At 42.5% G+C, this 20786-nt stretch overlaps 1 protein-coding gene across 4 annotated transcripts in view; it reads right to left on the reverse strand.

Annotated features, from left to right (window-relative positions):
• The window catches only part of slc36a4 (solute carrier family 36 member 4), a 230844-nt gene that overhangs the window by 209304 nt on the left and 754 nt on the right, over positions 1 to 20786 (reverse strand). For 3 of the 4 annotated variants that reach the window (XM_055880595.1, XM_055880598.1, XM_055880597.1), the window contains exons 2-8: positions 20658 to 20782; positions 18586 to 18721; positions 18278 to 18368; positions 15658 to 15746; positions 9939 to 10034; positions 5702 to 5786; positions 265 to 537 (exon numbers count right to left, since the gene is read on the reverse strand). In XM_055880595.1, coding sequence (XP_055736570.1) covers positions 265 to 537; positions 5702 to 5786; positions 9939 to 10034; positions 15658 to 15746; positions 18278 to 18368; positions 18586 to 18721; positions 20658 to 20676 — 789 coding nt within the window. In that variant the 5' untranslated portion in view covers positions 20677 to 20782. The remainder of the gene's footprint in view (positions 1 to 264; positions 538 to 5701; positions 5787 to 9938; positions 10035 to 15657; positions 15747 to 18277; positions 18369 to 18585; positions 18722 to 20657; positions 20783 to 20786) is intronic. The other variant, XM_055880596.1, reaches the window with a different exon arrangement.

The raw sequence follows: 20786 nt of genomic DNA on the forward strand, positions 1-20786 counted from the left end.
GAAGATGATGATGACCCTGACAGCCACAACAACAGTGTAAACAACAACAGTGTAAACAACAACAGTGTAAACAACATGCTTACCGTCGTGATGTACTGGAAGATGATGATGACCCTGACAGCCACAACAACAGTGTAAACAACAACAGTGTAAACAACATGCTTACCGTCGTGATGCACTGGAAGATGATGATGACCCTGACGGCCACAACAACAGTGTAAACAACAACAGTGTAAACAACAACAGTGTAAACAACATGCTTACCGTCGTGATGTACTGGAAGATGATGATGACGCTGACGGCCATGCAGACGTTGGCCAGCAACGACAGGACGGCCATGTTCTTCAGGTCCTTCATGAACACCAGCAGGATGAGGAAGGGCAGGAAGAAGAGCATGTAAAGACGCAGGTCCAGTGCCCAGGGCTCAGAGGGCACCATGGTGGGTAGAGGGACCGGGGCTGGCACCATGGAGGTGTTGGCGAATGACAGGGATTCATCTGCCAGGGTGATGTTTACACCTTGGTATCCCTCAACGACCTAGAGAGGAAGGAATGGATACACACAGGTGCACGCACACACACACACACACACGCATGCACACACACACAAAAAGGTGTGATTAATGGTAGTCTGTTCATGAGTGAAACTCACCTCATCACCCTGAAGGAACCTTCTGAAGGAACCTTCCGATAAACCTTTAGATAGAGATCCCACTAAATCTACAGACTGCAATTAAGGCAACTGCGTGTTCTCTCCTTGCCAGAGAAAAACATTTTAGGAGCTTATCATGGAAGTGAAGAAGTGGATTGGCCTCGTGCTTGTCGATAAGTGAAGTGGATTGGCCTCGTGCTTGTCGATAAGTGAAGTGGATGGCCTCGTGCTTGTCGATAAGCAGCTCTCCCGCTTCTACCAACAACAAAAGATTTTCCCAGAGAAAAACTATCAGAAAACTTTCTGGGATTAATGAATATTCAACACAACACCAGGGAGTGGACTAGAAATGGGAGGGGGTAGAGGAGATGAGGGGGGCTCCAAATTATATCCCCAGGATTCCATCTTATTCCACAGCTCAGACAGGCTAGAAAGATCAGGGTTTCATTAAATTAGACTGTCTGCTATTACATTTTAGTCATTTAGCAGACACTCTTATCCAGAGCGAACAGATCTTTCACCTAGTCGGTCGGGGGATTCAAACCAGCAACCTTTCGGTTACTAGCCCAACGCTCTTAACCACTAGTCTCCCAGTCCCAGAGGTGGAGGGCTACGAATGCAGGGAGAGAAATGGTGCTATCTGAAAATACAGTGGGTAGTTCGTTCACCCATTAACCCATCACCCATTTATAATTATCATAAGTCACTCACTCATCACCTCGTGCTACTCAGGGTGTTGTTTTAAATAAAAACAGGTTCTCAATTTATGACCTTGCTTTAAAGAATGATTAAATAAATCTAACTAAAGTGCTTATTAATTCGTCATATCACCCCCATTCACCACATTCTTCAGTCACTAATGGGAAAACTGTAGCGATCCATCTACACAGCTACTCCACCCATAAACCATCAGCAGTATGAGCATTCAAAAAGTATTCAGACCCCTTCACTTTTTCCACATTTTGTTACATTACAGCCTTATTGTAAAATATGTGTTATTTTTTTTATTCCTCAATCTACAAAACACAATGCCCCATAATGACAGGCAATGCCTTCAACCTTATGGCTTGGTTTTTGCTCTGACATGCACTGTCAACTGTGAGACCTTATATAAACAGCGGTGTGCCTTTCCAAATCATGTCCAATCCATTGAATCTATAATCAAGTTGTAGAAACAGCTCAAGAATGATCAATGGAAACAGGATTCACCTAAGCTCAATTTCGAGTCTCAGAGCAAATGATCTGAATACTTATGTAAAGAAGGTAGTTCTGTTTCTAATTTTTAATACAATTTTAATACAATTTTAATACAATACATTTAATACAAATATCTAAAAACCTGTTTTCGCTTTGTCATTATGTGAAGTGATGAGGATAAAAAAATAAAAAAAATCCATTTTAGAATAAGGCTCTAACGTCACAAAATGTGGAAAAACTCAAGGGGTCTGAATATTTTCCGAATGCACTCTATGTAGCTAGCTGTTGTCATACTATGAACACATACAGAGATGGGTATGTACAGGTAACTGCCAAAATAAAGGAAACACTTAAATAAATGAGGGATACAAGAGAGGAAGAGGTGAAGCGAGATGTTTTACTCAACCCAAAATCTGTCCACGAAAATAAGCAGACGAATTGAGGAATTTTTGTATGGAGGTCAATGAGAAAAAGTGTTGAAATTGGTCATCAAACTGAATTGCTAATTTGCTTTGTGAGGCTTATTTGATCAAATAGAAGTTTTGTAATGGTTAGGTTGTTACGAATGCACTGATATAAGTGAACGCACGTGGCATGTTGGCAACATTGAAAAATAAAATGACTATCGGAGTTGTGCCCGTTGTCATAGCGATCATGGATATAAAGTTTTAGCATAGACATTGCCATTGAGGGCTTCCATCATTTTAAAGTAGTCAACTGGGTGGGGATTCCAATGAGTTGAGAGCAATCAGACAATGAAGTAGAAAATTGACTACTTGAAAAAGGAGATAGCGTCTGACAGCATGGGCAGCACTATTAAGGCAATAATGGCACAGATACAAAGACGTATTTCCATTTTTAGAGCAATCACTGGAATATCTTGTCAATATAATAGACATGTATAATGTGTGTGTGTGTGTGTGAGTGTCTCAGTCACCAGATCTCAACCCAATTGAACACTTGCGATTCTGGAGTGGCACTTGAGACCGCATTTTCCATCCCCATCAACTAAACACCAAATGATGGAATTTCTAGTGGGCGAATGTGTCGCATCCCTCCAACAGAGTTCCAGACACTTGCAGAATCTATGCCACGGTGCATTGAAGCTGTTCTGGCTCATGGTGGCCCAATGCTCGATTAAGAGACTTTTTGTTGGCGTTACCTCCATGTGCTGCTGTAGGTTCAATGGCACAGCCCTGAGAGTGCATTTACTACAGTAATGTATGCCTGCTTGTATAAACTGTGTAGTAAACTGAATATCTACTATGTTTATGCATGTAAGCTTGTTTTTTGTGGATGCCAGGAAATAAATTATGCAAGAAAGATAGAGAGAGAAAGAAGGGGGAGGGTAGAGAGGGAGGGGGGATAGAGAGCGACAAAGAGAGAGAGAGAGAAAAGACAGTGTGTGGTATTGATTTCATATGATAGAGTAGTACAGGGCTTCCTTCCTAGCTCTAGACAACTAGTATTAAATAATGCACACTGATATAGCCTCACATAATCCCATAAGGAGGAATACTGCATCACATCATCTCATAACTAAGCACCATAGAGAGGAGATGGACACCAGTCCAGTTAGATACTACATATTGCACTTACATACACGTCCCAAAGAACTCCACTGAAATATATCCAGTAACCTATTATTTATTGAATATGGACAATGATAAAAAGATGAGTCCTCTATCTCTATGGCCGGTTGTTGACACACGTATCTGCCCTCTCATTGGCTAGAATGGTACCACCAGATCTTGCCTCCTCCCGCCTGCCTTCCATCTTTGAGGAAATGTATTGCCATTGTTAAAGCGGTCACTGGAATATTGAAAATAAGAATTTGTTCTTAACTGACTTGCCTAGTTAAATAAAGGTACAATGATTTATTTTTATTTTTTTAAATCTCTCGTCAATATAATAGAAAACCGTTATTTTAATAAACTTGTTTTTTTGTAAATAAAGTACTATAATATAAACGACGTGGGCAGACCCAATGTCCTCTAAAGTGGGCACACCTCTAGTATGGACCAATGGCTGTCCAGAATATGATCCCGCTATGATCCCGCACATTCCACCTCTGGCTAAATGGTCGCCATGGATAAAAACTGTGAAAATAAGAGTTTAAAGAGTTCATTTACAGTGAAAACAAAAAGGTATTAGAACCTAGTTTGGGAATAGAGATGTACCCACAATGCAACGGTCCAACCAACCAGCCCTATACAGATCATTAAAGCAATCTAAATATTGTATCAGATGCCTCTGTTTACTTTTTCTAATTCAGAACAACTAGACACTCATATCTCATCTGCCATGTTCGAAAATTCTAAAGCTCTGGTGGCTTTGCCCCATTCAACCCCACTGTTTAACTACCAATAGGAAGCTTTGCTCAGCTTTTGACAAATACATCTTATGTGTGTACTCCTATATGAGCATAAACAATTAGTATATTGAGCCCAAACACACACAGAGAGATCCGGGTCAGCAGTAAATGTTTTCTGATGAACTGAGACCACAGAGAGTACGTAGTACGGCAGTTAGCAGAAGGTCTAATGATGCTACATGTTTGGATTGAGGAGCTGCAACCCAATAAATAACAATAAACTTTGTTAGAGATAGAAAGAGAGAAATTGATTTTTTAAATGTTCCATCATAACGGTTGAAGAATTTCAGTCCATTTCAATATAAGATTGTACCATACTTTATTCACTCTGATATTACTACTCCTGGCTATGCCCTACCAAATAATCACATTGGAGTTTTGAATTAAAGAGGCACTGCATGAAGTCTTTATCGTTGTCCATATGGAAATGGTTGACTATCTATGCTAGTCCATAAGGAAGAGATCACCATCTAATACAGTTTATAAATTGTGTGGGAGCACGAGAGAAAGAGAGGCTGAGAAAGTCAGGCAAGCAGAGAGCTCAGAGATGAAACACCACTAGCGTCTCCTAGGGAACGTTGTGTGTCACTGCAAGTCAACCATTAGAACAGCTCAAGAGTTGGGATGACAAGAGGTAATCCTCCAAACACACCATCTAATTGAGGGGTACATCCCCAAGAAACCGGGATTGATAGGTTAGGCAGCTCAGTTGAATATAGGTTATTGGTATACGGCCAATATACCATGGCTAAGGTTTGTTCTTAGGCACAATGCAATATTGGCCAAATATTAGGCACAATATTACATTGTGCCTAAACTCCAAAAAAACCAGAGTAGTGTATTGCTATTATACTGGTTACCAACGTCGTTAAAGCAGTAAAACGAAATGTTTTGCCATACACGTAGTATACGATCTATTATAAACTGGGTGGTTCAAGCCCTGAATGCTGATTGGCTAACATACCACGGGTATGACGAAACATTTATTTTTACTGCTCTAATTACGTTGGTAACCAGTTTATAATAGCAATAAGGTACCTCAGAGGTTTGTGGTATATGGCCAATATACTACGGCTAAGGGTTGTGTCCAGGCACTCCGTTATGCGTCGTGCATAAGAACAGCCCTTAGCCGTGGTATATTGGCCATATACCACACCCCCATGCCTTATTGCTTAAGTATACCACGGCTGTCAGCCATTCAGGGCTCAAACCACCCAGTTAATAATACCAATTCAGTATCTGTACAGGATTGATTTGGTCAGTGACACATACTTGTGACACACCCATTGCTTTTGATAGATAGGAGTACAGAGACACTTCCACAGGCGTTTGTTTGATTGGTAGGCTTTTAAGAACACACCATATTGGTCTGTATTTGATAGGTGGGTATACGGACACTCAACACACATCTGTTTTTGATTGGTAACCTTTTAAGAACAACACACTGGTCTGTATTCGATAGGTGGGAACAGAGCCTACCTGTTTTATATTCTCTGCCAGGAACACAAAGTATGCACTGCAGAATCCCAGCTGTGTCAACACCAGGAAGAAGTTGACCAGGTGCCTAGAACAGGACAGGAGGACATGACAGGGACATAAACATGTTAAAACAGCTCTTAAATATCTGGATGGCTTATACGATGTTAGAATACAGAAGTTCTGTTCTGTATTACCATTTACCTCTTTAGAATCTTCTATGTGCATGAGGGCATTTTCACTGCTAGCAAGCCATTTTTATAAAGTAGCAATAATAAACTAACCAGAATCCTGTCTTGACTCCTCCTCTAGCCTGTCTCTAAATATGTTCCTCACTATAGCTGGTAATTAGCTGATCCAAAATGAATCAGCATATCATGTGTAAAACTGGTGATTACTGAAATTACACACTGATATTACCGCCGTTGTAGCCAGGTAGTACATTACCGCCGTTGTAGCCAGGTAGTACATTACCGCCGTTGTAGCCAGGTAGTATGTTACCGCCGTTGTAGCCAGGTAGTACATTACCGCCGTTGTAGTCAGGTAGTATCGCCGTTGTAGTCAGGTAGTACATTACCGCCGTTGTAGCCAGGTAGTACATTACCGCCGTTGTAGTCAGGTAGTATCGCCGTTGTAGTCAGGTAGTATATTACCGCCGTTGTAGTCAGGTAGTACGTTACCGCCGTTGTAGTCAGGTAGTATATTACCGCCGTTGTAGTCAGGTAGTATGTTACCGCCGTTGTAGTCAGGTAGTACATTACCGCTGTTGTAGTCAGGTAGTACATTACCGCCGTTGTAGTCAGGTAGTACATTACCGCCGTTGTAGTCAGGTAGTATGTTACCGCCGTTGTAGTCAGGTAGTACATTACCGCTGTTGTAGTCAGGTAGTACATTACCGCCGTTGTAGTCAGGTAGTATGTTACCGCCGTTGTAGCCAGGTAGTACATTACCGCTGTTGTAGTCAGGTAGTACATTACCGCCGTTGTAGTCAGGTAGTACATTACCGCCGTTGTAGTCAGGTAGTACATTACCGCCGTTGTAGTCAGGTAGTATGTTACCGCCGTTGTAGTCAGGTAGTATGTTACCGCCGTTGTAGTCAGGTAGTACATTACCGCCGTTGTAGTCAGGTAGTATGTTACCGCCGTTGTAGTCAGGTAGTACATTACCGCTGTTGTAGTCAGGTAGTACATTACCGCCGTTGTAGTCAGGTAGTACATTACCGCCGTTGTAGTCAGGTAGTACATTACCGCCGTTGTAGTCAGGTAGTACATTACCGCCGTTGTAGTCAGGTAGTACATTACCGCCGTTGTAGTCAGGTAGTACATTACCGCCGTTGTAGTCAGGTAGTACGTTACCGCCGTTGTAGTCAGGTAGTACATTACCGCCGTTGTAGCCAGGTAGTACATTACCGCCGTTGTAGCCAGGTAGTATGTTACCGCCGTTGTAGTCAGGTAGTATGTTACCGCTGTTGTAGTCAGGTAGTACGTTACCGCTGTTGTAGTCAGGTAGTATGTTACCGCCGTTGTAGCCAAGTAGTACGTTACCGCCATTGTAGTCAGGTAGTACGTTACCGCCGTTGTAGTCAGGTAGTACGTTACCGCCGTTGTAGTCAGGTAGTATGTTACCGCCGTTGGAGCCAAGTAGTATATTACCGCCTTTGTAGCCAAGTAGTATATTACCGCCTTTGTAGCCAAGTAGTATATTACCGTCTTTGTAGCCAAGTAGTATATTACCGCCTTTGTAGCCAAGTAGTATATTACCGCCTTTGTAGCCAAGTAGTATATTACCGTCTTTGTAGCCAAGTAGTATATTACCGCCGTTGTAGCCAGGTAGTATATTACCGCCGTTGTAGCCAGGTACTACGTTACCGCCGTTGTAGTCAGGTAGTATATTACCGCCGTTGTAGTCAGGTAGTATCGCCGTTGTAGTCAGGTAGTATCGCCGTTGTAGTCAGGTAGTATATTACTGCCGTTGTAGTCAGGTAGTATATTACTGCCGTTGTAGTCAGGTAGTATATTACTGCCGTTGTAGTCAGGTAGTATATTACTGCCGTTGTAGTCAGGTAGTATGTTACCGCCGTTGTAGTCAGGTAGTACGTTACCGCCGTTGTAGCCAGGTAGTATCGCCGTTGTAGTCAGGTAGTATGTTACCGCCATTGTAGTCAGGTAGTACGTTACCGCCGTTGTAGTCAGGTAGTACATTACCGCCGTTGTAGTCAGGTAGTACATTACCGCCGTTGTAGTCAGGTAGTATATTACCGCCGTTGTAGTCAGGTAGTACGTTACCGCCGTTGTAGCCAGGTAGTATGTTACCGCCGTTGTAGTCAGGTAGTACATTACCGCCGTTGTAGTCAGGTAGTACGTTACCGCCGTTGTAGTCAGGTAGTACATTACCGCCGTTGTAGTCAGGTAGTACATTACCGCCGTTGTAGTCAGGTAGTACATTACCGCCGTTGTAGCCAGGTAGTACGTTACCGCCATTGTAGTCAGGTAGTACATTACCGCCGTTGTAGTCAGGTAGTACATTACCGCCGTTGTAGTCAGGTAGTACATTACCGCCGTTGTAGTCAGGTAGTACATTACCGCCGTTGTAGCCAGGTAGTATGTTACCGCCGTTGTAGTCAGGTAGTATATTACCGCCGTTGTAGTCAGGTAGTACGTTACCGCCATTGTAGTCAGGTAGTACATTACCGCCGTTGTAGTCAGGTAGTACATTACCGCCGTTGTAGTCAGGTAGTACGTTACCGCCGTTGTAGCCAGGTAGTACGTTACCGCCATTGTAGTCAGGTAGTACATTACCGCCGTTGTAGTCAGGTAGTATATTACCGCCGTTGTAGTCAGGTAGTACGTTACCGCCATTGTAGTCAGGTAGTACATTACCGCCGTTGTAGTCAGGTAGTATATTACCGCCGTTGTAGTCAGGTAGTACATTACCGCCATTGTAGTCAGGTAGTACATTACCGCCGTTGTAGTCAGGTAGTACATTACCGCCGTTGTAGTCAGGTAGTACATTACCGCCGTTGTAGCCAGGTAGTACGTTACCGCTGTTGTAGTCAGGTAGTACGTTACCGCCGTTGTAGCCAGGTAGTACATTACCGCCGTTGTAGTCAGGTAGTACATTACCGCTGTTGTAGTCAGGTAGTACGTTACCGCTGTTGTAGTCAGGTAGTACATTACCGCTGTTGTAGTCAGGTAGTACGTTACCGCTGTTGTAGTCAGGTAGTACATTACCGCTGTTGTAGTCAGGTAGTACATTACCGCTGTTGTAGTCAGGTAGTATGTTACCGCCGTTGTAGCCAGGTAGTACATTACCGCCGTTGTAGTCAGGTAGTACATTACCGCTGTTGTAGTCAGGTAGTACGTTACCGCTGTTGTAGTCAGGTAGTACGTTACCGCTGTTGTAGTCAGGTAGTACGTTACCGCCGTTGTAGTCAGGTAGTATATTACTGCTGTTGCTTACAATAAGTAAATGAAAGGTTTCATTAAAATATATTCAATGAAGTCAAACTGAAGCATTTGAGAGGTAGTGCCGAACAATCAGTCATTCTCAGACCACCACTCAAACCTTGTATTCTATTCAAACGCTACATTAAATGCACTTTTTCCTCATCTATAACACTTAAGCAACCAGTAAGCATTCTGCTGAACCAAAACAGTATCTATGAATCTCAAATGAAAGGCTGTGGTAGTGAATTTAAGTGAGTTAACCCCAATCAATGGAGAGTGCTGTTGGATTGTCAGTTAAGAGTCAATTCATAAGATGCACTTCATAAATGCAATCCATTATCATGGGGGAGTCACATAGATTAGAGCTTCCTCTATGTCAAGCATGAGCACACAGCCGGCGAACCTCAGTAGTGAACTGGCTGTAGAGATATGTATTGTTAACCATCCCTCCTTAAAACATCAAACTATGGCTACCATCCCAAACTGCCTGATATACCATCATCGATTCTTACCACTAGGTTCTTGTTGACCTTTGGTATTTGGTATTTTATTAGGATACCCATTAGCTGTTGCAAAAACAGCAGCTACTCTTCCCGGGTTCCACACAAAACATGACATAATAGAGAATATTAATAGACAAGAACAGCTCAAGGACAGAACTACATACATTTTTGTCATAGATATTAGGGATTTGAATAGCTTCTAGCACCCACTGGCCCGAAGAGGAGTCATGTGACTACAGCGGTGATGGGTCAAAAATTGACCTCCAGATGAAAAGAGCGTTCTCATCTCACCTCCCAAATCTGGCACTCTTCCTGAAGCACTGGTAGGAGCTGTGCTCCATGGAGAAGGCCACTGTGTCACTGTACCCCAGGGGAGGTCTCTTCAACCTGGGGGAGGAGAGGAGGATGACTGTCACACATTTTGTACATATTTGGTGTCACAGAGAGAGGCACCAAGAGATACAGTGACAAGAGGAAGATGGACCACAAGATCTGAAGAAATTAAAAGACAGAAAGTCTCTCTGCAGTCCTGTTATGGCTTTATTGGGTAGGCAGAGCGACAGACAAGAGGACAACAGAAAAGAGCGAGAGACAGACAAAGAGAGAAGGGGTGGTAGATTGCTGGAAACCAGACGACGGAAGATTGAGACGGCAGTCTGAAAGCGAGTACATTGTGTTCTGGTTTGGATGAGGCGATTACAATATATTACATTACAGTCCCATCACTCTGCTGTGGATAGTCACTCTCTCCGACGCTCTATTGAAATAATCACAGTGATTAATACTGTGTAGATGTCATTTCAGGTGACAGTTTTGAGGTGACCCAGTTTTTGTAAATACATCCCATATTTATTTTCCCTTTTGTACTTATTTGCACATCGTTACAACACTGCATACAGCCATAATATGACATTTGAAATGTCTCTATTCCTTTGGAACTTTGAGTGTAATGTTTACTGTTCTATTTATTTGATTTTTAGCTATTTCACTTGCTATTTATTATCAATTGTTTAGTCATTATTATTATAAATCATTATTGTTATTATTACTACTGTAGGCCCATTTAATAATCTAAAACGTTTTTTTTAAATAGCCTATGCAAAAAGAGTTTGTTTCATTTTGTTGAGACATTTTCATTGGCTAAATGAAGTTCAAACTTTCTTTAAATTTGTGCTCCGTATTTAGATGAAGGTTAAAAGTAGGCCTGTTGTAAAAGAAATAGCATTAGCCTATTGCTGTCATTTTTTGGGTAGGCAATCGACTATGTTGATAATTAATTTAATGCCACAATATAAGAACATGCCTGTATTTTCCCTATAAACAATGCCTTGGCTTACTTTTGATATTAAAGTTAAGCAACTTCTGTGAAGGTTTGGTGTGGTATGGTTATTATTAGGCTTAGCTACAGCAGGCCTATGAAGGCAGTGTGCACCAGAACTCCAAATGACTGACAGTTGAACTTGAGGTGAAGAAGAATTCTTTAGGAGAGTTACTAACAATATAATGGTTCTCTTTATAAAAATACACTACCGTTCAAAAGTTTGGGGTCACTTAGAAATGTCCTTGTTTTTGAAAGAAAAGCACATCTGTGGCCATTAAAATTACATCAAATTGATTAGAAATACAGTCTAGACATTGTTAATGTTGTAAATGACTATTGTAGCTGGAAATGGCAGATTTTTTTATGGAATATCTACATAGGCGTACAGAGGCCCATTATCAGCAACCATCACTCCTGTGTTCCAATGGCACATTGTGTTAGCTAATCCAAGGCTATCATTTTAAAAGGCTAATTGATCATTAGAAAACCCTTTTGCAATTACTTTAGCATAACTGAAAACTGTTGTGCTAATTAAAGAAGCAATAAAACTGGTCTTCTTTAGACTAGTTGAGTATCTGGAGCATCAGCATTTGTGGGTTCGATTACAGGCTTAAAATGGGCAGAAACAAAGGACTTTCTTCTGAAACTCGTCAGTCTATTCTTGTTCTAAGAAATTAAGGCTATTCCATGCAAAAAATTGCCAAGAAACTGAAGATCTCGTACAACGTTGTGTACTACTCCCTTCACAGAACAGCGCAAACTGGCTCTAACCAGAATAGAAAGAGGAGTGGGAGGCCCCGTTGCACAACTGAGCCAGAGGACAAGTACATTAAAGTGTCTAGTTAGAGAAACAGACGTCTATGTAGATAATCCATAAAAAATCAGCTGTTTCCGGGCCTCCCGGGTGGCGCAGTGGTCTAGGGCACTGCATCGCAGTGCTAACTGCGCCACCAGAGTCTCTGGGTTCGCCCCCAGGCTCTGTCGCAGCCGGCAGCGACCGGAAGGTCCGTGGGGCGACGCACAATTGGGCTAGCGTCGTCCGGGTTAGGGAGGGTTTGGCTGGTAGGGATTTCCTTGTCTCATCGTTCTCCAGCGACTCCTGTGGCGGGCTGGGCGCAGTGCGCGCTAGCCAAGGGGGCCAGGTGCACGGTGTTTCCTCCTACACATTGGTGCGGCTGGCTTCCGGGATGGAGGCGCGTTGTGTTAAAGAAGCAGTGCGGCTTGGTTGGGTTGTGCCTCGGAGGACGCATGGCTTTCGACCTTCGTCTCTCCCGAGCCCGTACGGGAGTTGTAGCGATGAGACAAGATAGTAATTACTAGCGATTGGATACCACGAAAATTGGGGAGAAAAGGGGATAAAATTTATAAAAAATTAAAAAAAAAAAAAAAATTAAATAAATTAAAAGATCAGATGTTTCCATCTACAATAGTCATTTTAAACATTAACAATGTCTACATGTCTATATATCTTTATCCCTTTACACTTGTGTGTATAAGGTAGTAGTTGTGGAATTGTTAGGTTAGATTACTTGTTGGTTTTTATTGCATTGTCGGAACTAGCAGCACAAGCATTTCGCTACACTCGCATTAACATCTGCTAACAAATAAAATTTGACTTATTTGATTTACACTGTATTTCTGATCAATTTGATGTCCTTTTAATTGACAAAAAACATTTGCATTTCATTCAAAAACAATGACATTTTTAAGTGACCCCAAACTTTTGAAAGGTAGTGTACATTCTAAGCGAACATTTATGAATTAGCCTCCTTCTGTACGCCTATTTACCATCACAAACCGACGCAAATAAAGAGAATGTCTTCACTGACATTTTCAACCTTTCCCTGACCGAGTCCGTACTACCTACATGTTTCAAGCAGACCACCGCAGTCCCTGTGCCCAATAACACTAAGGTAACCTGCCTAAATGATTACTGCCCCATAGCACTCACGTCTGTAGCCATGAAGTGCTTTGAAAGGCTGGGCATGGCTCACATCAACAGCATCCTACCAGATACCCTAGACCCACTGCAATTCGCATACCACCCCAACAGATGACAAAATCTCAAGCACATCTCCCTTTCCCACCTGGACAAAAGGAACACCTATGTGAGAATGCTGCTCATTGACTACAGCTCAGCGATCAACACCATAGTGCCCACGAAGCTCATCACTAAGCTCAGGACCCTGGCTCCTCTGTGTTTGTGCTTTCACTTGCAGATTGGGGATAGGTGGAGGTGATTGGGTCGTTAAGGTGACAAGTTACACCTCTCTCTCTCAGCACCAATTTGTTTTGTGATCTGGTTGATTTTGTTTTTTGATTAGGTGCACCCTTCAACACTTACACACATTTTACCTTCATCCATGTATCTCCATTACTCCCTTCACATGCTTACTTTCACACTTCACAGGTTAGTTTTCCTTTGTAGTTTTATACTTTATTACTCCTTAACTGCCAAAGTGTTGTCTCCCTTGCTTGTCACCATCTAAGAGCCAGCTTGGACAGGCACGACAACACCTTTTCCCCCTCAAGAGACTGAGAAGATTTATCATGGATCCCCAGATCCTCAAAGTTCTACAGTTGCACCATCGAGAGAATCCTGACCGGTTGCATCACCGCCTGGTATGGCAACTGCTTGGCATCTGACTGTAAGGCGCTAGAGGAGAGTGCAGTGCGTACAGCCCAGTACATCACTGGGGCCAAACTTCCTGCCATCCAGGACCATATAATAGGCAGTGTCAGAAGAAAGTCCAAAAACTTGTCAGAGACTCCAGTCACCCAAGTCATAGACTGTTTTCTCTGCTACCACACGGCAAGCAGTACCAGAGCACCAAGTCTATGACCAAAAGGCTCCTTAGCACCCAAGCCATAAGACTGCTGAACAATTAATCAAATGTCCACCGGACTATTTACATTGACCCTCCCCCTCCATTTGTTTTGTACACTGCTGCTACTCGCTGTTTATTATCTATGCATAGTCACTTCACCTCTACCTACATGTACACATTACAGACTAACCTGTACCCCTACATACTGACTCGGTAACCCTTTACATAGCCTTGTTATTTTATTGTGTTACTTATAATTTTTTACTTTAGTTTATTTGGTAAATAGTTTAACTCTTCTTGAACTGCACTGTTGATTAAGGGCTTGTAAGTAAGCATTTCACAGTAAGGCAAATAAAATTTGATTTAAGCATGGTCCAAACACACCATGACAGTTGTGAAGAAGGCACGACAACACCTTTTCCACCTCAGGAGACTGAAAAGACTTGGCATGGGTCCTCAGATCCTCAAAAGGTTCTACAGCTGCACCATCGAAAGCATACTGACCGGTTACATCACCGCCTGGTACGGCAACTGCTCGGCATTGACCGCAAGGCACTACAGAGGGTAGTGCGTACAGCCCAGTACATCACTGGGGCCAAGCTTCCTGCCATTCAGGACCTATATACACGGGGCTATTAGAGGAAGGCCCAAAACAATGGTCACCTAAGTCATAGACTGTTCTCTCTGCTACAGCACGGTAAGTGGTACCGGAGCACCAAGTCTAGGTCCAAAAGGCTCCTTAACAGCTTCTACCCCCAAGCCATAAGACTCTACCCCCCTTTGTTTTTAACCTGTACTCCCGCACATTGACTCGGAACTGGTAGTCCCTGTATATAGCCTCATTGTTATTTAGTGTTACTTTTTTAATATATTTTCATCAAACTACATTGTTGGTTAAGACCTTGTAAGTAAGCATTTCACGGTAAGTTCTTACACCTGTTGTATTCGGCGCATGTGACAAATAAAATGTGATTTATATCTGAATAGCAGTAGTAGCCTGACAAGTATAAAGTAAGTAATCCATGTCGATGTCGGGAACATGGCGCCAGCATCTCTTTCCTTCTCTCTGTGTCTCTAGGACTAAGCTTCTCTCTTTTAATATTTATTTAGTAAATATGAATATCACACAGTGGAAGCCTAGGCATATAGGCCTACACTATATATATGCAATGCACTGATGCATTTATCGCTCAAATCTCGGACAGCTGAACCGTAAGGTGGACCACTATTGTTTTAGGTAGTAAAAACCAATATAACAGACTATAATGTTTTGAGTAGGTTACACATTAAGGACACGTAGCTGCAGATCACTTGGCCAATATCACTTGTTTATTGATGGCATGGCAGCACCGATTTGGAGGTTTCCTTTTCTCTCTCCCCTTCTTTTGGATCTGAACAGGTTTTTCGGATGCAAACCAGCAAGGGTATGTTTCCCCGGGCCTTTACGGAACAGGTCTGTCTGTCCTCGGGTACATTCAGAACAGGTCTCAATATTTTATTTTATTATTTATGCATATCGGGCTCAGGTGGGAAAGCCACAGATCCAACTTTTTGGACCTGTAAAGACCTCTAGCTGGTTGTTTTCTGCTCTCAGCACTAAAATGGATTTAGACAATAAAAAGCATCTCTGTCTCTCTCTCTCTCTCTCTCTCTGAGACAGAAAGGAAGAGAGACAGATACAGAAGAAAAATAGAGACCGAGAGAGAGAGACAGCATGAGTCGACAGAGCAGCTGGGTCCCTGACGGTTAAGTGTTTTTATTAATGTAATTGTAAACACAATGAGACATATGAAACACCATGACTAACGAGGGGCTTGTCAGTGAGGATGCTGCTAAGGGCATGCTGTGTGTGTGTTATTACCTCTCACACAGGTGGTGGCTACAGTTAACCAGGATGTGCATACAGTGAACACAGACCACACCCATCAGCACCAGGCAAAGAGGCCCCACCTGGAGAAATAAACACACACAAAGAACAGACTGTGAACATACTGACAGTAACGTCAACACCAACTGAAACCAGACAGGAACACTACAGCAAACATCAGTCCATAGTAGTGCAAAAGCATCAGATATAACCCTGAGAAATAGGCTACTTCTAAATTACACACACCCAGTAGTGGGATAGCGCTGTGATATTCTATGTATGTCACGGAAAACATCATTTCACATAACGGTGTTGTGATTGTTATTTTAATAGTAATTTTGCCCTGTTCAGTTTTGTCCTTCACACACAAGATCTCTCTGTCATGTGACATGATCACACCATCATTATGAGACAGCATAAAGGAGGGGAAATTAAGGAAGAGGATACACAACAACATTTTGGTTCCCTTCTCAACCTAGATACAATACTAGCACTGGAACATCATCTAGTCTATGGAGCCTGCCGATTCTGTGGGGAAAGTCGAGCAAACGCAATGTAACGCCGGCAACGTCATAAATGTGACATGCAGGCTATCACTGTTTCACTGGTATGGTAGCCGTGTCAGACACATTCTATAGGAAGAGAGACTGCAGATTCTTTCAAACAACAACTTTAATATAAGATTTGCAAGAATGAAGCAATCAACCATCACTAAGAACAGTCAGAGTTGAAAGCGCTACGAACAAGTTCTCTCTCAGCTTTTATAGAAAAGTCCAACCTCTTTGTCTATGTGGCAGTTAGCAGATGTCTGCAAACAAGGGTGAGGAACATAGTGTTTGAAAGGCATTTAGCTTGTCTGTGTAGATTAAGATAGATGATGTTGCCACCATTGTCTGTTCCTTCCTGCATGTTTCCATACAGAGGAGTTCCTACAGACAGTACAAACGGGATGTTACACAGTGCAGTCGCACCCGGCTCTTATCTGTACGCCCAGACTTATAACTAAGTCATACAAGACAACAAGCCTGCATCAGGGAAAAAACACTAGCATTAAACAAAGGACAATTCTCTAAGTAAAAACAGCATAGCATGTCTAATTTAGTCATTTTACACGACAAGTGATCTGTGCCTGCTGTTGGTCTGAAGCTAACCTCGTTCTCAGTCTCAATTGCAACAGAGCCGGCTGGTAGACGAGATTAGTCTGAAGTGTACAAATTGACCTGATTGTCCTTTCAAATAATGACATTTGTCTAGCCTGATCATATCCTCCTTTGTCCGTTTAGCAAATGGAGGATTCACAGGAAAGATATGAGACAAACTGATCTGAGATCAGCCACTAGCCAGTGCCACAGCTGCACAGCAGGCAGACACACAGGCAGGTTTGTACCATGTTGCTGAAGCATTGGTGGTGGAGACTAGTTTGATGAACACCTCACTAGCTGATTAAGCAGGCCTTGCTTCAGAAAAGAAACTGCAGCAATCTACAGATTCAAATATTCATCTGATATCACATCCATGACACAAACAGACACATGAATGTGTAATTGCACACTCACATCCATGTGTAATACTCAGAGATAACAATTGTGTGCCCTGCCCAGTTAGCAGGGGCAAACCAGGTCCATAAACATACAAGTCTACATACAACTTACTATGACCTTTGAACTATATGACACAGAGGCCCAAATATAAAACCCCAAATCAACTTAACATGAGCCAGGATCCACAGCAGGGAATCATTGTCTGTAGACAGAGGAGTCTAGCAGGTCCACTGACACCACTTACAATGACTCCTAACTCTTCCACAACACTACATTAACACACCTGAAGGCTTGGAGCTTAATGCCTATGTGTGTATTCATTTGTACAAGGTGTGTTAATTTCTGCTCCTCTATTGTACAGACTGGTCCAGTAAAACACACAAACTGAATTGCTGGTTAAATCAAACAATGGAATCGTGAGAATGATCTTATCATGTGTTTTATATAATTACTTCCAAAGAACATTCAGATCAGAGATGATCATGTAATACATATTTATGCATAACCCATATTCATGCCCAGTCCATTACTGTTTCTTGCCTTGCTTTTCTGTTAAAGCATTAGCGAATCCCAATCATTTTTACCAACCAATTTCAATGATGTATAACGCAATGCTGTAGGCATGACACATTGCGCAAGTTCTCTCAGTAACTTTACAACCAAGGCCAAGTTTTCTGAAACACTTCTTTGCCAATATAGTGGGTTCCCAGCCTTTTCTCTGCCTTGACTCTCACAAGAGATTGTTTTGGTTTATTCAGTAGAAAAAAATAAACAATCTTACAATGTACTTATAGCAGTACACAAGGACACTAATGTAATGTAAAGTGTGACCCAGCCCTGTTTGTGTTATGGTGTGCAAAGTGTAAAGCGGCAGGTAGCCTAGTGGGGATGAGCGTTGGACCAGTAACCGAAAGGTCGCTGGTTTGAACCCCAGAGCCGACTCTGTGAAAAATCTGTTGATGTGCCCTTGGAGTAAGGAACTTAACCCTAATTGCTCCTGTAAGTTGCTCTGGATAAGAGCGTCTGCTAAATTACTAAAATGTAAATATCCTAGTGCGACATAAGTTACTCACTATGACCCCTGCGTTGCGTACTGCCAGGGGAAGACCCAGCAACCCAGTTCCAATGTTCCCCTTCAGCAGGTGGATGAGAGCCTGAGTAAACCTGTGGAACACAGAGAGGGTTCGGATTAGGGTTCCACTCTGAGACCAATGTAATTTGATCTTGAATGGCATGGGAGTCAAACTCAATTCCTGATGGGCCTCAGTGTTCACTATCACAGACCTGCAGTACAACAACTCTAACCACTAATAGAGAGTGCCTCTACGTTTCAGAATCTGGCATTTGAAGTGTTTCATGGTTGAGAGGTGTGTTAATTTACGTGATGCCCTGGTGGCTGTTGCCCAGCTCATAGTGTCTGACAGGCAGCAGTTCTGGATCCTGGTCCTCTTCAGAGTTCTCCTCCTCCTGCCCTCCTCCTCCAGGGTTCTCGATGAGGGGTGTCATCACCTCCATGTCTGAAAGGGTTAACCAGGAGGTTAGAGGTTAAGGTCAGTCACTAGTTCACAGTGTTCCTTAATCTGATGGTCCCTCCCAAATCGAGCCCTAAACACCTAGCCCCTAAGCATCTGAAAAGATAGGATAGGTAATAGCTATATTTTTAACACCTTTCATGAAGTAGTGTATTAGTATACAAAAGATTAAAAACACCTGCTCTTTCCATGATATAGACTGACCAGGTGAATCCAGGTGAAAGCTATCATTCCTTATTGATGTCACTTGTTAAATCCACTGTGGTATTGTTTAAGATACTCTTTAAAGAGGTAGGGTTTCAGATGTTTGGCCAGGGTAATGACAGGGTTCAAAGATCAGTTATTCATTCTATTGCAATCGTATTCTTTAACCTTTGAGCAGGTTCACTCATGGCAACCTCAACCTCCAGCCACACACAGGGAAAAGAGAAGAGACCATGCCTTGACATTGAATATCAATGGACCGTTGACATTGAAATACTACCAGCTAAATGTATTATCAGACTGACTCAATTGTAAATTATAATTATGTGCTCTCTTTGTCCTTGAGAATGTGGTCTCAACACTAAGAGCTGGTCTAACACCATGCCCAAAGCAGACATGCGAGTGTGCCCACGATGCTCAAATGTATTTTGTCCCCCCACACCAAACGCATAAACGACACGCAGGTTGAAATATCAAAACAAACTCTGAACCAAATATATACATTTGGGGACAGGTCGAAAAGCATTAAACATTTCTGGCAATTTAGCTAGTTAGCTAGCTTGCTGTTGCTAGCTAATTTGTCCTGGGATATAAACAGTGAGTTGTTATTTTACCTATAAGGTCCTCTACTCCGACAATTAATCCACACATAAAACGGTCAACCGAATCATTTCTAGTCATCTCTCCTCCTTCCAGGCTTTTTCTTCTTTGGACTTTATATGGCGATTGGCAACTAACTTTCATAATCGACTTGTCCACAAATTAATATAATTGGTTCAGAGTTTGATTTGATATTTCAACCTGCGTGTCGTGATTTTGTTCGGTGTGGGGGGACAAAATCAATTTGCGCACATCCAGCTTGGGCATGGTGTAAGTCTGAGGCAGCAAAGAGGTGTACTTTTTTGTAGAGCAAGCGAGAGGTTGTGGCTCACTCACTATTGGAACAATTTAGAGAATACTTTAGCTGCCTGTGTCAGATCTATTTAAACCACTTAAAACCAGTCCGCTAACGTTCTTCACTAACATACAAAGAAAAACATTGAGGTGGAAGCTCAAGGCTTTAAAGACACTACATCATGGACTCTTATTTCACAGGATCCATTCTTTTTCCTTAACGCTCAGATCAGATGCAATGCAAAGTGTTGACAAAGATGCCATGCAAAGTGGTGGAACCAGGAGTGTCAGTCAGCAAGCGTTGAATCTCCAGTATAAGTCTCTCATAATGTTATGCTAATAACTACTGGATTATTACTATCATACTAGTATTATTACTAAGAAATGTCATATTGGTAGTTCATTTAATGAGTGTCTCTTTAACCTTCAATAGATTAATAGCAAAGTCTTTAAATGGTTGTTGGACAATACAATATTGTATGGGCTGCTCTAGTCCACTGGTTCCCAACTATTTTTGCTTACTGCACCACCAACTGAATTTTGCTCTGCCTGGAGTAACCCTGAAGCACCCCCTCATGTTCATTTTACCACGAGACCTATGGTCTCATGAATCTTCTCAAGTACCCCCTGTGGACAGGCCTAGTACCCCTTGTTGGGAACCACTGCTCTAGTCTCGCACCAAAAAAAGAGGCTACTGTGAGGGAGGGAATAAATAGCACGGCTGAATCTGTTTCCACCAAAACGTTGAAATGACAGTTGTTCCCTTTAATTCCAACCCATAAATCCCAGCGTCATCATCATTCCCAGAGAGGCTAGTAGCTACCTAGCTGTTGCGAAGGCATCCTCCACCGGGCATCTGGGCAGCAGTCGACACAGACAGTCCTGTCACTGTGTGGCGGTTAGCCCAGGCCAGGAAAGGGCGAGATGGGTAGGCTTGCAGTTGGTCTACTGA

Source organism: Salvelinus fontinalis, chromosome 24, assembly GCF_029448725.1.
Source record: "Salvelinus fontinalis isolate EN_2023a chromosome 24, ASM2944872v1, whole genome shotgun sequence".
In the NCBI taxonomy this organism is placed as follows: Eukaryota; Metazoa; Chordata; class Actinopteri; order Salmoniformes; family Salmonidae; genus Salvelinus; species Salvelinus fontinalis.